Source organism: Pithys albifrons, chromosome 2 (genome assembly GCF_047495875.1).
Source record: "Pithys albifrons albifrons isolate INPA30051 chromosome 2, PitAlb_v1, whole genome shotgun sequence".
Taxonomy (NCBI): Eukaryota; Metazoa; Chordata; class Aves; order Passeriformes; family Thamnophilidae; genus Pithys; species Pithys albifrons.
In genome coordinates, this window is record NC_092459.1 from 94031984 (window position 1) to 94050357 (window position 18374).

The following is an 18374-nucleotide window of genomic DNA, read 5'->3' on the forward strand; positions in this document are numbered from 1 at the left end:
CGGTGTCCTCCTTATAGTGGGGGGCCCAAAACTGAACACAGTATTTGTGGTGACCTGTTCAGGTGTACAGTCCAGTTACAATGCAGTCAGGTCTCAATTCAAAAAAGCACTACTGCAAAAGCTACTCTGCCAGCACATGTTTTAAACCCTGGGCCTCAAGCTGAGCACAAAGTGACACTGAGTGCTGTTTTGCGTAAGTGCAATCCTGATCAGTGTCTACTGTCTCTCCAGTTCTGCACACTAGTGTGAAAACAGTATTATTACATATTTAATTCTTGGGAAATCAAGTTTCTTTCACATGTCTATGAACAAAAATAAGTTTGTTTATATCTATGGATATACATGAGAGTGAAATCAACATGAAGAACCTGTGTCCAAATAAAGACAAAGTACATTTTAAAATTAAATTTACCCTAGATGAGCTATGAAGGAAAACTAAAAGGAAGACGGAGGTTTGCTAGAGTGAAATGTGTTTGCTGATGCCAAACTCAGAGAACCTATAAGAATTTAAGAGCATGGTTCCTTTTTCACATTTATTTACATATAGTTCAGAGCAATAGGGAGCAGAGAAGGAAATTAAATGGCCACATTTCTCAGGGAAAAGATCAGACAGCATAGCTATAATAGAAGGATGTCTTTCTTTCATGCTCCTTAGCTTTTTAATGTCAATTACTTAGACATGGATTTTTATCTGCAGGCTTTTCTGAGTGAGTTTTTTGTTGTTGTTGTGTTTGGGGTTTTTTGTGAACTGGTGGGCTTTTTTCCAACAGTTTAAGCTGAAGGGAACAAAAGAAAACAATCAACTACAAGAGTCCTACTTGGACAAAACAGTCTCTGATCAAATTCCCTGCTGCTTTGAACCTCACATAATCACTTACTTTTATACACAACAGGGGTCAGACACTGTCAGATCACAGTCCCTTGCACATGTGTAAATGACAATGGGAATTGCAAGCCTGCTGACTTTGAGCCCAGTATGTTGTGCTGAGGAGAATTAGCATGACCTGCTCAGAGACCTGCATGTTAGCACAGAGGCATCAACAGTTTAAACAAAAATTTTAAAAAATAAGATGACGATATTTTTCTTTTACTGGGTTTCTAGAATGACAGCAAAGAGGAAAAAGGAACATTTCCCCTGCAGTACAAACTAGGAGTCAGACATGCTCCCTGCCGTATTAAGTAGTCTGTGACTCCAGGCCCTGATTCACGTAGGTTATCCACACTACCAAAAAAAAAAAAAAAATCAGGCAAATTTAAAAAGCTGTCTTGTGGTGAGAAAAGCTAGAAGACACACAAGACAGAAGTAGTCTCTCTTCTCTGCAGGAGGCACTGGCCAGCCCATGCAGTCCCCAGAAGTCACTGGTAGTGATTGGAAGAGGCAGAGGTGATGTATTGAGTTAGTATGTGTACTCAGAGTGCAATTCCCTTCCAGGCTTGTTTGCAAACCTGGTGACAAATGTTAGGATGCCTTTTGTCAACAAAAGCTCTAGCCCAAGATCAATATTGCAAATATCTTCTGCCCTCCCTTTTGCACATTGCAGCTGTACCTCAATCAATGGGAGAGAAAAGAGCTACTACTGGCTTTTATGAGGGTCTGCAGGAGTAGTGGCTCTAACATAAGATTCTAAGCCTGAAATATGCTGCACTGAGCAAGGAGAGTCCTCTGCAAAACTCAGTCACTGGAATAACTGAGCAGCAAAACTAAGCATCTCTATCACATGGTAACATTTATAAGTCAGTTAACTGGACTTCAGTTCAAATATTGAGATGTTACTACTCTGGGGAGACAGTACCACCCTGTAAAAATTGCTTATTTTGCAATCACAGGCCTATTACAGCTTATTTTTTTAGCCTCTGCTATAAAAGAATAAGTTAAATATTTTGGTAATCATTCTAATTAGCACAGAAGCCTCAACCATGAAACACTGAAAAAAAAATATTTAGTTCTTGTCAGATTGGTTCTCATATATAGGTTCATAAGTTCTACACTAAGAATTGTATCATGCACTCTATTTTGGCTACTGCTGGTCTCTTTGTACTCTACGAGCTTGTGGAGATTTTGCATCAATCAAACTATAGGTACTGGAAAATGTACTAATATATTCTTATATACCCAAATAATAGGAAAAAAGGCAAGAACAATCTTTTTTACCAATAAAACAGGGCCGAAATTATGGTGTCCATTATTTTGCTGGAAATAAAAAAAGAAATAAAGTCAAGCCAGTGGAACTGCAGGGATGTAAGACTGAACTGAAAGCAGAAAAAACGCAGACTTCTAATTTCAATTTGCTAAGAAAATAAAAAACTTTGATGCTTCAGTGTTTTAAAATGTCATCAGCAAATACGAAGCACTCTCTCCCAGCTTATTCGAGATTCAAAGGCTCAGAGCACAGGAAAATAAAAGGATTGATGCCTCCTTCCTTTTCTATTTAGAAAGTAAAGGTACTCTAAACTATCTGGTTGGCTAGAAACCTTATTAGTTGTCTTTTGAACTTCTGTTACCACCTTGGAGTCTCTACCAATGGCTATTTAAAGTGACATGGGGCCATGGCTTTAACTGTCTCCAACAGAAAACTGTGCACCAGCACTGTGGGCATGAATCTTGAATGGAGGGGCAGGGACAGGGCAGGAGGTGGGCATTGAGGAATGACATAGGGATATCAATCCCTCACCAGGTGGGGAAAGCCACCTGCAGCAAGCCTGAGGTGCCTCCAGTCCTTTGTTTGAGTAGGGTGAAGGTGGTAAGTTCTAGCCCAGGCTCCCTCTCACTACCTCACTTACATGCACCTTGTATAAACCACTCCAACTTTCTGGCATTGCTATAGAGATGAACCATCATTTCACAGCTTCAGAAGGAAGGACACTTCATGCTCATGCTACCTCTCCCAGGAAAGGCAAGCTGCTTTTCAGGCTGGCAAAGATCTTGCAGCATCTGGGACTGCCAGCCAAGACCTTTCAAAAGCACCAAATTCTTAATTTCATTGAAGGAAGAGAAACACACCTATTAACAAAGCTTAATTATCTCGGAGAACAAGCATATGCCTTTAGCATAAAGCACAACAAAAGAGCTCAGTACTGCACAAAAATCATGGAAAGAAGTCCACAGAGCTTAGTGATAAAGATCTAGGTTTTGTCAAGTCACTGCATTGGAAGTTACAAATGCTTCTTTCTCTGTTTTTCATACCAAGGGCCACACATAGTCTATTTCTTCACCATTTTTCCAAACACACACACCACTCCTGAATCATCTGGAGATTAAGAGCTCTAAACCCCTTTCTCTCTGCACCATATAGCAAGCCCAGATAGATGCCAAGAGAAGTACTTCTGCCCTACTCCAAGGTGTTCCTGCTGCACTCCAGCCTCTAGGCAGAGCAGTGCCAACCTGAGACAGGTTTGCTGAAGGAGTCAGGTGTGGTTACCCACCCACAGGAACTACCTAGATTCAAACTGCTTCTAAAGGTACTTCTCCTGGAGAGGAAAAAAAAACAAAACCAAAAAAACCCCCACCAAAACCCAACAGATTAATATAAAAGTATTCATGAAGAAAATGTACACAACTATATAAACCAAGTTACTGAGTTTCTACCCATGTGCACTGGACAATTTCATTACTATAATTTTCTAAGTAACTGAAACAGCTTTGAGTTTGGAAGACTTTTTTCACCACTATACAGTTTTATCATAGTAAAATAGTATTTTTTTCATAAAGTTATTAATGAAAGTATTATTTCAATTACTTATGGTTCATCAGATAATACAGCTGTATTATTTGCATCTGTTATTTGTGGCAAGGATGCATGATGTTTAATAGCTCTCTAAAGCTGCAAAATTTTATTTCAAGAGCAGAAACACCAAATTTCATCATGAATTTCACAAAGCTGTGGGATGTTTGGGTGGTTTCATGGGGCCAACACACATAAACAATCACTCATTTCCTGCTTAATCTCTCCTTTCTGTGTTTTCAACTGCACATATTTGCTTTCTCTCACTCTCCTTTACTTTACTTTTCACAGGCATCCACACAAATTTCTCCCAAGCTAAGGGCTAGGTGCAAAGCCTCAACCTGAAGTAGATTTTAATGGCAGTTTTAAGTTCCTGGTAAACAAGGTTTGGAAAAAAAAATGCAGAAGTTCCATTACTAAGTAGTGCTGCTAAGCACCATTATAATTTTTCTACTTTTATTTCTTATGACCATTGCAATTTTTAAATTATGACACAATCGTGTTTACCAGAACTGCCTGGAAAATGTACAGAACACATCAGCTAGGGCCATAGGTGCAGAGGATATACATACTATGCAGTGACCAGGAAGAACCATTCCTACAATCAGCTTCTCAGTGATTAAGTCACAGAAATTTATTAATTACTTTACACTCTTGCTGCCAAATGTAGCCTCAGTTACCTAACACCCCTGTGTGAATTGCATAATTTATTTAAGTAGTTTTCATAAGATTGCTATTAGAGAAGTCAGGCTAAAAAGTCTATGCCTACTGGCAAAAATCAGAGACTGAAGCTGCATAGGCACGGCCTGTATTATCCATGGCCTGAGGATAAAACAAAATTGTTTGTCACTAACACCTTTCTTAAACTGTTTCATAAAAATAAAAGAAATCGTAAGCTTTTGTGGCAGGCTCCTGTTTCATATTTATCCACCACCTTCCTCCACTCAGGTTCTAGGACACAACTGACTTTCTCAAGTATTCAAAAATATAAGTGATAAAGAACTTAAGAGCAACAGAAATAGTACTTCAATAAATTAAGAGCCTTCACATGTAAACAAGAATGATGGGAAATGTCACAGTGAGTAGGGAAAGAAAAAGAATGAATTTTAATTTGAACTTAAAATTTCAAATAGGCTACTGCAGGGCTGAAGGAAAAAAAAAGAAAATATTTGAAAATACAACAGGGAACAGTTAGGGATCACATATTCAGTATTATCAGATCTTTCCAGAATAAGAAGGTTGGCATCCCATATATCTTCAAAGGAAGAAAAGTGGCCTTGTCTGTATGATTATCTGCACTCTGCTTTTCTCTGGTGTAGTTCTATTGACTTAAGTGGAATTAAAGCAGAAATTCAATGAGCTACCTAACACCACAGTTGGGGCTAATGTTCTTTGTAAAATAATGACTGCAATATTCAGTCAGCAATTAAAGAAACTCATTTCGGACATGTAAACTATACACTTGCCCTTTATTATTTGTAATTAATCAGTTGGCTGTGCCAGTTAGAACACTTGCAAAGACTTGTTGAGGACATGGCCTTGCAAGAAATTTCAGTAACATGTAGTCACTGAGGTCCAGACTGAGGTTCACTGAGACAAACAAAATAACCTCAGACCCTTTCCCTTACATTCTACTGACTACATTTTAGCATGAGGTAAAATTCAAGCACAGGCACCTAGAGAGAACACAGGATTATTTGATGCTAAGCCTTGAATAGGATTAGGAGGAGGACAATAAAGCAACCTCAGGGTGGACATGTGCTAATCACATGGCATTCTTACAGTATGGTGTATATGTGAATGTCTGCTTCTCCCTTGTACTAGTATGATCTATGTTATTTCTGTAGTTCCAACATGAATCAGTTTTCCCTTCTTGAGTAGTTTAGTTCTGTATTAAACATTGAAGAGGTAGGCGCCTGTCCATGGGAATTTCATCATTATTTGTGATAACAGTACAGGTCTGGGCAGGAGGCAAAAATAACAGAATACACTATATGGAGACCCCATGGAACCCATTGATGTCTCATACCTCCAGCAACACAGGAAGATGAAGAATTTTTGACAAGAGTCACAGCTGCTGCCATGGCATTCACAGCGATAAGTCAAATGGGACTGACAAGTTATATTGGCCATGCTGTCATTAACACCATATATCAAGCCTTTCCCTAAGCTGTTTTTACACCAGGGAGACCCTGCTACTGGCCCAGGAGACAGCTACAACGAAACTTAGGACAGTCTCTCCCCCTCGTGGTGAAAGCCTTCAAACCCTAAGTACTTCAAGGAGCCTTCTCTGACTGGAGCTCAAAACTCTGACAGACTACTTAAATCACAAACTTCCATTTTCCTAATCTGTCTGCAGTGTTACTTGTGGCATCTTAAAGTTGTTCTGTCTGTAAAACCAGCAACCCAAATAGACATTTTAACCAGTTTGTAAAGCAGAGCTGGGATCTCACTGAAAAGTAACTGGACATAAATGAATTCAGAGAATGACCATGTCAAGGATTGTCCAGAATTTTCTTCTGTACTAGCCTGAGTTTTTCTCACCACAATTTTATATAAGTAAATAGTCCAAGCTACTACTAACATTCAGATCCTCAGAAGAATGGAAGTGAAGCAAGAATTACATTAATAATAATGCCATAATAAGATGTGGATAAGATATGGAACACACCCCTGCAATTAGGTTACATGAAGTCTTTTGGACACCTGCTTCCATTTTGCTGCCATGGGACACATTTCACAGCACATGTACCTGAGCTCCCATGCCTACCACCAGGCTTTGGATTCCCAGGGCAAGGACAACACACTGTGCTTGGCTCACAGAGAGACAATACACCCAAAAAGGTTAAAAACACTTCTTTACAGACTCTCAGGGAAATAAAATATTACCTCGGCAAGTCGGGAATGCTTATGAACATTCTCTCCTTTCTGGACACTCGGAGCAAGTTGCTGTAGCACACCTCGGCTGCTGGTGAGGGCACGGGTCAAGCGAGCAAACTTCCCCCACCCTGCAAGAAAGTGTGCAAGATTATACACATTACCAAAAGAAGTTGCAAGTGCACTACAAAAAAACTCTTATAAGTAAGGGAGGGAAAAAAGGTTCAAACAGCACAATCTGCTTTAATACTGACCACAAGGGACTATAATTTAAGCAAGTACCAGATAAAAGCAAGTCACAAAATAGGTGTCAGCGTGGTACAGTAATAAAACCCATTACCGCAGTGAATTTGTATTCAGTGGCTCTACAAGAGTGCTGTTACATGAACTGCATATTTTGCAAGGATGAATGTCCACTATACAATAATCTTCTATTAAATCCAGTGACCAGATTTGGTTCTGAGAGCACTGCAGAAGGCACTCCAGACTAATCAAGATGTAAGACTAGAGTCACGCACAATGAAAATTATAGTTGTCTGTAACAGAAGTGAATCTGGCCTCAGATGCATCAAGCATAGGTCTGACATAAGCAGAGAAATATACATAAGATAATAAAAAGCAGAGCAGAGAAGCAAAACAAAATAATTAATTTTATCCTCTCTAAACAAAAGGGGGAATATACTAATAGATTTTCTCAAACTCGAATAAAATATTTAGCAGCTTCTGGCAGAGAAGTCATATGCCAAATTTTAATTCACAATATTTTTTTAGAGTGATTTCACATACCTCTCAAAATAGAAGACCTTGAACAACAGTCACAAGAGCTACCTACAACTACAACCACTATGAGAAGTAATTTGCCATAAGAGAAAGTCAGGTAGAGTATACATCTGGATAATTTTGATACACTGAAAGGAAAATACCAGTGCATTTAGTCCCAATCTTGAAAAATGCTAGCAGCACCTGGGAACTGTGGAGCAATCTCATCTCCAACTCCAACTAAGGATGCTCAGCACTTTGAAGATTCAGTTTATAACGAAAATCTGGTTCTGGAAAAAGTTCCTTTCACAGCAATGTTGTAGACACTCCTCTGATGCTATAATGTCTCCCTGGAGTCTTCTTCTCTCCGGGCTAAACAACCACAAGTCTCTCAGCCTGTCTGCACAGCAGAGGTGCTCCATCTCTCTGGGCACCTTTGTGACCCTCTTCTGGACTCATTCAACAGGTCCACATCCTTCTTATGCTGAGGGCCTTGGAGATGAATGCAGTACACTAGGTGGGGTGACACAAGATTGGAGTAGACCAGGAGAATCATCTCTCTCAACTTGCTGACCACGCTGGTTTTGACACATCTCAGGATACAGTTGCCTTTATAAGCTTCGAGTGCATATCCCCTGGTCATGTGAAGCTTCCCATCCAACACCCCCCAAGCCTTGTCTGCAGGGCTGCTCTCAATTCAGCCTGTACCCGTGCTTAGGATTGCCGCGATCCAGGTGCAAGACTTTGCAGCTGGCCAGTCCGGCAAGGCCCGAGGGGGCTGTGCTCCAAGAGGACACAAGCGATAGCCCCCTCTCCAGCGCCGATGAGGGACGGCTGTGGCCAGAGCGGACGGTCCGGGGTGAGGCGGGCCCGGCGCTGGCCGTGGTGCTGAACCGGGACGAATGGGGCTGCTCTGCAAAGGGCGGCCCCGGCGACAAACACAATGGACCACAATGCTCCAGCTTCACACAAGAACTCGAAATCTGCCTCCCTTACCAGCACAAAATGTTTCTAATACCATATAAACACAGGCACCTCCTTTTACTAAACTCAAAACAGATTGATGGGTAGGGCATTTTCCTGGAAGATTCAAAACTTTATTCAAAACCTGAGCACAAACTTCCTGCATGCATTTTCTTCCCAACATCGAAAGTTCTAAGATTTGAGCTATTCAGACATAGAGAAATGAGGAAAAGGAAGCATCTCACTTGAGTTTTCTTGCACAAAAGCACTGCTGGACAGCTCTGTGGCATGATTTGTGGCTACGAATGCTGAGCACCTTCGGGTATCTGCATCTCCTTTAGAAGAGTACTCCTTAACCCATTCTTCTCTCCTCAGCATCCCCTATAAAGCATGTGCTCTGCCCTACATGTTGCATTTTTCACTTGTGAGTACCTAAATGGTACACAAAACAACTGTTCTGAAAAACACTAGATCTATCACCCTATACTCCAAACTCTGATCAGAAAACAATACAACTGTTCATTACAGGCAAGAGACTGTCAAGACACAGGGCTTTTTAGCTTGGCTTTCTAAATGAGTGCTGATATGAAAATGGCAAACTCTCTCTTTACATAGGTTACATGGGAGGCCAGCCTGGAGGACCATGTGCCACTGTGTAATTGTATGCCTAAAAAACCAGGCACTGAATCAATGTGCAAATGTTGCAGCTGTATGAGTATCACCTTTAGAATAGAACAGTCTTCTCCTTGTGCTGCCTTTTGGGTTGGGTTTTTTTTTGTTGTTTTGGTTTGGTTTTCGTGGGGGGTTTTGGGTCTTTTTTTTTTTTTTTTTGGTTGGTTGGTTGGTTGACTTTGTTTTTTGGGTTTTGTTGGTTGGTTGGTTGGGATTTTTTGTGAAAGAAAAAGATACAAATGTGGGAAATTTAACATACAATTAGAGTAGGCCAGTAGATTTTGGCATAGAAAAAAGAAAATGAAAGAGAATACCAGTATTAATATTACTGAATGATAACCTCTTCTGAAAAGACAGCAGTATCTGTTGAATTTGTTGCAATTTTTCCTCCAGAACCCTAGGGACAGATGCAGCCTACAGCAAGTCAGACATTTATCCAGTGAAGACAGGTCAAGTAATAGACCTAAACCACAGAATGGAACATAAACACTAAATTTTAAGGGTCATGGAGCTATGCAAGATAAAAAACAAAGTTACAGAATGGTGTAAGTATACCGTGGTGCCTGTCCTGCTAGAACAAAGGAACGAGCTGGTATGGATTACACATTCTTTTTCAACACAAGCATGTCCTTACATCCACGCTTTTCCTCCAGAAATAGGAAAAATAAAAAATAAACTGAAATCTCCTGAGCCTAGGTGATTCTAATATAGGCATATATATTCCTCAAACAAGACAAGAGCTGACATAGCAGAGAAGACTGGAATTCAGGAACCAAACATTAAGCTGAATACCAGCCTCATGATCGTGCTTGGCTGTGCCCGCCTTTGATTCTAATCCATTTTTATTGTTTTTTGGTCTCCTTTTTGAGTTATGCAGAAAATATCATGCAGGGACAAAACAATAAGATGGCACTAAATTATCTCGAGCTTCAAAAGGATGAAGAGCCTTCAGGATTAACAGCACTGATTTCAGTGCTCCTGCATTCCATAATGCTATTTCAGTTTTCCACGATTTCTTTGCAAAAAGCTGAATAGAAATTGCTTCTGAAAACACCCAAGACAAGATGCCTACAACAAGGACAAAAATTGTTTTCTGAGCTTTGTTTCATGGGAAAATACAGCACTGAAATGTACTTTTGTAGTGTGATATATACCTCATCAAACCTTTTGTTCTTTAAAGCACAAAGCTTCATTTAACGATGGTCTCAAGTTGAAGAAAGCAATTTTCTGTATTTTGAGGTGAGTGTGATCTGTTGATACTCAACCACAACAGTATTTATTATTTATTTGAAGGTAGTTATTTGTTTCTTACTACTCTCCTTGATTTGATTATGATGGCTCATAAATTTAAACATTAGTAACTGAGGCAGTTACAAATCCCTTCTTATCAAGTTGCAGATCTGTGACTTCCACAATTCCTGAAGTTAGAACAAGGAGCCATTGTCTGCTTGAGAACATGCTTGTTTGTCCACAGGTCTCATCACGCTCGGCTTCAGAAATGAAGATTTTGGGAAGGGCTCTCCCCCACATGGGTGTGTCCTTCGAGCCTGCACAGTGGATTTTTTAGGTGAGGCACAGCGTGCACAGAACTGGCCCCACCCTTTAACTCCTAAGGTTCATCTGCCATGGCCAAGTGAGCTTGGACGGTGACAGTGAAGTCCTCGGGACTAGAACCTACAGCCCCTGGTATTCCCAGGAGGTCTCCCACCCAAGTACTAATCGGGGCTGACCCTGCTTAGCTTCCAGATCAGGTGTCAGGGAGGCATTTAACTGCCTACTGTCCACAGGTCGATTGTTCACACAACGTGTGTAAGAGTGAGTAAAGCAGGATTCCAACAATTCTTGCCTCCACTCAATCTATCTTTGTATTCTTTTGCATCAAAGATCCCTGCTTACATCCATCATGCTTCTCTGCAATGCGCCTTCCCTTTGAAACCTCATGACTAAAGCTGTACTATTTTTCCATCTGGGCTGGAAAAGCATAGCAAAGTTTTTTAAGATACTCACCACTTCCCTTTCATTTGTTTCCTTTTTTAAGAAAACATTTCATCCAGATGAAAGCACAGTATAACTTAATCAAAATATTTCAAACACTGGCTCTCTTCATATAAATACATCTTTAAAAACAGAACAAAAAATTAGACAGCAACAAAAAACCCACACACACAACAGAATCCCAGAAACAAAAAGGAAAAATAAAAAGGAAATGTGGATTTTCTCCTGAATTAAGATGAAGGAGGCAAACAAAATATTTTCTTGTGTGTAGCCCCACTTGTTATGCAAAGGCCAGCTTAGATGCAAAACAAAGCTTTTTCTGCAAAGGAGATGGTAACAGGTGGTTGCTACAAAGTGCAGGAGGCTACAATATCTAGGAGGTTAATAAACATTCTCTTGTATGATTCAGTGATGTTGAATCTGATTACCTTTTCTTATAAAAACAAAATATCAAAAGGAAAAATTAGGATCCAAAGCATCACTTCCAAACTTTTATAAGGCAGCATAGCTGTATCTGAATATGTTCACATTGTATTCATACATTCAAAACCTGTTCAAGAAAACTATTTATGAACTGCTCAGAGGGCAAGCACTAATTCTATTTGTCTTCACAAACAGTTTTTTTCATAAAGTGATGCATTTCATTTGATACACTATTCTCAAACACCTCATACTTGATGTGTTAGATATCAAAACAAGAGAGACATATACAGACAAAATGCATTAATACCAAATATAGCATATACTCTAAAATTTAGCTAAGAAGGTGACCTACCACTTGACAAGCCAAATTTAGCTATGCCATAGCTTGATTTTTTCCTAATTCTATTCAAGTAAACCTAGTTTCCCTGATTTTTTAAAGGGGCAAGCATACAGGAAAGAGTGAAAAGAGGTTGTTTAAAAATATTACATCATCAATATCATTGACATACTATTTTTAAGTAGTTTTATTTAGAATGCACTATTTTTAAAGGTGCTGCATTTAAAAGCAAACTTACTTACCTTCCATGGCAGTTATAAAATAAACATTTTCTAAATTATCTAAATCAATTCACAAAGACTACAACGACAAGTCTACTTTTTAGATGACTTTAGAAAAATTTTCCTCTTTCATCTATCCCAATGTCTAATATTATTAATAAATTTTTAAAAATTAAGATGAAAAATGGTACTGACAACTTCTGTCTCTCTGAGTCACCTTAGATAAAAGATTCTTATTCATTTTTGCATAGTCAAACACCTGCCATTAGAGCTCAACACTTCAGTCAAGAAGTCACTACATCATCTGCAGCTGAAAAATCAGGCTTGAAATTGCCAGCAGGTGATAGAAAACTAAAATATACCACAGCTATGCAGATTTAGCCTGACATTATTTACTCTTTAAATTGATCATGTTCTTGTACTACGTAATATTTTTCTCGAAATAGACATAAAGGCATTAATTTTTAAAAACTTGAATACTTAATATTATGTCACTCTGCAACCCTGCAAACAGCACACATGCCAATAAAATATCTGCATCTACACACAGTCTATTACATATTAAGTGGTCATATGCATAGGAAACTAATTTCACATATAAACTCAGTAGAAGTGATCAAAGCTAGTCGAAGGTTAAAGAAGGAAAAATAATTTGGCAATCAGTTTTCAATTGTTTTAGTTAAACAATGAATCTCTAAGTTCTCCGTTTTACTTTTTCAGATTGAGGGTTCATCTGGGTTTAGAATATGAGAAACATTCTTTTGAAAATTGCTCTCTCAAAACCAAGCTACAAAATTCCTATGTAATGTTGTATACGGCAAAAAGAATATGCCCTCTTCAAAGCTCACATCTGTTAAAATAATGATTCTTAGAAGAAGCTAATGCAATTTTACCATTTTTACACCTTCCAAAAATGTTTATCCACTCCATAAAATCTAGAGCCTACTACAGACAATTGTCTGACAATCCATACTTATCTTTCCCCCTCCTCCCCTCACAGTATGAGTTCTAGTATTAAATGACATATATGTAAACTTCTGTTTGACTGTTTGACCAATCAGCTCTTCCCAGAAATTGCCTATTTAGCTGTCAAATAACTGATGCACTATCACATTCTTACATGCACACAACAAAATTCCAAAGCTAGCCTATAGCAACTAACTTACAGAAGAAAGATGCAGGGTTAAATTAAGGATAAAAACAGAAAGTGCATTTTCATTTATATCATGCCTGATAATGTGTATACAGTGACAGAGAACTCTTTACCAGCATGAAACTGCTGCAACTTTATTCATTTTAGGACATCCAGAAATTATGTTTGGAAGACTCATCCAGTGCACAAACCCTTTAGTACATAAAGACATAACACTCAGGGAAGAAGTACAGAGCTGTGAATCAGTGGCCTCTACGTCACATATGCAGCTCTTCTGTCTGCAACCTTTGTTAGTCACTTCACCAGTTTTCATGGACCAGAGAAAATAATATTGCATATCATTAACTCTTCTGCAAGTTTATGCAATTTTATGCAGGTTCAGTGCTTATATTGCTGTAGATATGCAACTGCTATGAATTACCACGATCACTGTGAGAACAGCAGGGGAAAATGATGCCTAAGAATTTAATGTAATTTTAGAAGGTTTTAGAATCATAGAGTCTCTGCTGAGTAGCTCTGATCTTAAGTCTGAATATTAAATGCCTTTCTCATGAGTTGGGAGTCACTACCAGGCCTTGTCAAGGCCAAGCTGTTTTTCAGCAGACACCTGCAAGATAACAGAAGACAAACAACAGGAGAAGGCTCAAATGCCCCCCCGATGAAGGGGGTAGATTGGCAGAATTTTTGGGTGGGCATTACAGAGAAATGAGAATTCTGATTGGATGTTAAAAGCAGGTGTATAAACCCTGTAACTTCTTGACCTCGGGGTCAAACCCCCTGGGTTTGAACATGGAAGCTTCTTCTAATAAAGCCCTATATCTTTCTCCATTAACTTGTCTTCAGTGTCTCTCTTTCCACAGAGAGACGCAATCCAAGGCATCAATCCAATGAGATTTTTTTTAACAAACAAACAAATAAATAAATAAATAAAATTAGCATTCTCTTTCTTCAACATACTTCTCTCAAAAACAAAAAAAGTCATGGTATTTCTTTTTGTTGAAAGTGAAGGACAAACTGCCTATCTCTACCACATTAAGGAACTCCTGTGAAAGCAAAGAGAAAAGACACAGCTACCACTCCTGATGCAAAGTGCTGCCTATCAGCTGGCTAAGTGAAACAAAGGTCTTCACTACCAGCAAACAAAGGAGAATCAGCTTTACTGCATCACACTGACCTATCATCGCTGTCAGTCCTCATCAGGATACAGTGAAGACCACTAGGCAGGGGAAAGAAAATACTGTAGACACAATCTTTCTGACAAGGTAAGCTTTTTAGTTTTGTTAAATCAATAAAAACCCAAATGAATAGCATTTCGATGAGAAAAAAAATTTACTCACATAGCCTGGAAGAGGCTATGTTTGTCAAGGTTGTGCTTCCTTTTTCATGGTAACAGGTGTTTCCACTTTGAGAAACTATGTTTTTAAAGAATAACATTTTGAAAATAAATGTAAATCAGTTCATCTTCACAGTAAGTTTCCTGTTTAACTTAATACTACAAATATTATTAAATACTACAAAAATGCAAACAACAGAAGAACTTGCTTTTTACCCCAGAAGACACAAGTCTCTGTAAAGCTTCATATGGGTACAAAAGGTCTATTTCTGACAGGATCTGAGCCTGAGAGCAAGTTTATGCTGTTGTCACAGCTGAGTTTGCTTCCAGGTTTCCAGGCTGTAACTCAGCCAAGGGTTAACAGCAGAACACTGCAACGTTACTTCACACACCAGGGGACCGTAAACCTGATTCAACTTAAGATGACTGGAATCTCTTCATATAGGTTAAAGGAATCTAGTCCAGAACTTTAATATAAGGAATCCCACAATAACATCAAGAAACATCAAGATAGACAGAATGAAATTATTCAAATCTTTGCTAGAGTCAGCCAGGGTTAATTCCTCCATTCTTGCATACAGTTTCATGCACAATTTGTACAGAGCTGTTTAGCAACATTGTGAATCTTTGAAAGCTGTGCTGTACTGTGGGTTAATAATGTATTTAAAAACAAGAGCAGTACCTATTTGATAAGTTAACTGCGCTTTCTGAAGTGCTTGGGGGTTTCATTAGCAACGACCCTTTCCAGTGCAGGCCAGAGCCAATTTGCTTAAGAAACCATCAACCATTCCTTGCAAAAATGCCATCTCCAATGGCACGGCTACAAGCTATTTTAACATTTAATTCTCTGGCTTTGGTATTTAAAGGACTTAATCTCTTTTGAAACCAGGGCAAACAAACAAAACAGCATAAATATATAATTGTGAAAAAGACCAACCTTTACATGAATCATCCTCAATGGGCTGCTTGAAAGCTGTTATGTCATTGAAAGTGCAAAGAAATAAAACCACTTTATCCTGCTCATTTCGAATTGGAGCAATTTTCACAAAGAACCAGACAGGTGTTCCTGGAAACAAACATATCAAAACATTGGTCAGTGGTGGGCAGAACAGTAAATGTGGTAGTTTAGATGTTTCCATGTTAAAATGTTACTTTAATGTTGGGGTTTTTTGCAAGCACCTATTAGGAAAAATGACAAAGCAGCTGAAAAGAGTGTTATTTAAGTTCTCTGTTCTGGCTCTTTTGATCTTCACCAGTTACACATTTTCTGAATTTCACTTCCAAAGTAAATACTTGAATTTCCAAACTGCTTTACAATCTCCTGAAGGAAGAGTCCCATATATGTGAAAGGGTGCACAGAACAGAGTCTTGCTGGTTATGTAAAGGATTTAAGAACAGGCCAACTGTGTCCAGACCATGACCACAATACAGAGCCTCAACTTAAGAGGAAGACCAGTTTGGTTAACCTTATACTTGTCTGCAAACAGGGAGCAACATGCCCTAACAACTATACTAGCCTTTGTCAAGCTTCAAGAGCCAGGCTGGGAACTCTGGTCTAGCCTGCAATTTCCCCCATAGAAAGTAAATCCTTTGCAAGCTGCTTTCCAGCTCACCTTGTCCTAAGTGTGCTCACAATCACTCCACTGTGAAGAAAGACTCCACTGAATTCAGCAGAGAACAAGTCATTGGGACCAGATCATGAGTTGTGGATGGGATCAAGCTGTACTGCATAAAACTGTACTTTTCTAATTACTGCAGTAGATAAACTACTAATGAAAATTGCTTGAGAGAACAAAGCCTGCACATCACAGAATAAGATGATCCCACAAACTGACCCTCCAGATGCTGCTGTCAATTTTCGATGACATCTGTCCATACAGATCACCTTGAGGAGAGAATCTGTCAGTCAGTCCTGCCTTGCTATATTTCTGGCAGTTCTACTGAGACCACTGAGAAGATCCTAGTGATAGCAGTGAAGCTCCATGTAACAAGACAATGTCTACCACTCATTTCACAGGACTCACCACACTGATTTTAGTGATATTTGCGTATAAGCTGATTGGAGGGCCCAGAACAAAGCACTCATCTCCTGTATGTCATAACATGGCCTCCCTGAAGGCACCATTTTTAAGTCTGCAGTCTTAACTTTAGGCATAAAGAGTTCTCCAACTCTGAGGTGTGTGGCAATAGGGAGACTCCAGATCTGGGCTTTCAGGGAGTTTGTACATGAGTTTTCAGACTGTGCCTACACCACCAGTGATGCTGAAAAAAACTCATCATTACTTTTGCAGGCACAAGAAGTAAGAGCCAAAGACAGGATTTTTGCTTGTGTGTCTCTTGTGAGCTACGTTTGGAGAGAAGGGTCTACACAGCAGGGGCCAAAGTAAGATCAGGATCATCAGGATTTTGATAATCTGGGAAAGCCAGAATAAAGAGCACTACACAATTTTTGTCACTCATGCAGCAAAGTCTGTTTCAGAAACAATGGTCTTAGAAGACTGTTTCTTGTCTTCTTCAATTACAGAACCCTCCTCTATGCTAGTGATTAGATTCTCTTTCACCTCAATTGCTCAGTATTTTAAGATGCACACTACAAGTTGTATTTCATGGAGCAGTTCTTAAAAACAAGGGCTATTTGTGCTTCCTGACTGTGAAAGGATCACCAAGAAACCTCAGGTATTTCACAAGTTACTGTTCAGCAAAGCAAGCAAAGGCAGCTTTTTTTCCAACTATATTAATATAATACAGGTTGTTGCTACTAGTGTCTCACCTGGCTGTTTCCCAGCCTCAGTGCTGAGCAGTCTTTTCTGGCCCCAGAAAGATAGGGCATCTCCAAAAACCATGGACAACTTCCATAAATGAAGTTCAATTCCTAAGGCTCCCACTGTGCCTGCACAGCACAGGCAGTTTCAAAGCTTGGCTGAGGTTCCATGCCATATGTACACCACCTCTATAAACAGCAGGGTATATGATGCATGGAGACCTCTGCTCAACAAGCAGAGAAATCCAGATGGGATCACTGGTGGCCATTTCTGAAGCGTGCCTGGATGGCAGAAAGTATTCAAGGGTCTCTATGTATATATATATATATATATATATATATATATATATATATATATATATATATATATAATTTTTTTTTAAGAGTTAACATTCCTGAACAACCTCTTCCAATAAACTATGAGCAAACAAAAATGCAAAGTGCAAAAAAAGATTCAAAGTAACTGTGCCAGTAAAATCATCACTAACTCACTAATGAGCTTAGAAGACACTGACACAAAGCAGCCAACAGCAATTTTCTACACAGTAACACCCTTTACACTACCCTTTCCCAGGAACTCCTAAAATTGCCTACCCCAATTTCTTCTTGCCTACTTGTTTTTTCCATCTTCACATGTGAACTATTCTGAGGCTGATCAAATCTGTCCTGCTTTTACACAGACTCCTTGGTGACTAATTGCTTTTCATTTTACCAGTTTCAACACTCTTCACTAACACTGCAACTTTTTAAATAGCCAAGATCTCCATCTACAGCCTTGCTCTTTCATCTCTATCTACATGCACTTATTTTTTTTATTAGTGGTTTTTTCCCCCTCCTCAAAATCACTTCTATTTTTTGCTACTTCGTGCTACAGCTACTATGCTATGGGCTGCTCACAATATTAACCCTCATAGCACTGAGGCTGAGTTACAGTCAGCTTCATCTCTGCCTCTCACAACTATAAACACGCTTTTGAAGATGCTGTACACAACACAGAAACAGAAAGGATGCAATTCACCCTCTTATTCTGGCTATTTGTCAGATGCATGCTGTCATTTTCCCTTTATGATTATGCTATAGGATGAGGTTGCAATATTTTTCTAACACATTCTCAATGCAGCAAAAGGAAAGACTTTTCCCGATAACCTGTTCAAGATT

At 39.1% G+C, this 18374-nt stretch overlaps 1 protein-coding gene across 3 annotated transcripts in view; it reads right to left on the reverse strand.

Moving 5' to 3' along the window:
• KCNH1 (potassium voltage-gated channel subfamily H member 1) overlaps positions 1 to 18374 on the reverse strand; it is a 198190-nt gene that overhangs the window by 152916 nt on the left and 26900 nt on the right. For all 3 annotated transcript variants that reach the window (XR_011699751.1, XM_071577874.1, XM_071577887.1), the window contains exons 4-5: positions 15393 to 15521; positions 6612 to 6730 (exon numbers count right to left, since the gene is read on the reverse strand). Coding sequence is in view for 2 of the 3 variants with exons in the window: in XM_071577874.1 (XP_071433975.1) it covers positions 6612 to 6730; positions 15393 to 15521 (248 nt within the window). In the remaining variant the exon portion in view is untranslated. The remainder of the gene's footprint in view (positions 1 to 6611; positions 6731 to 15392; positions 15522 to 18374) is intronic.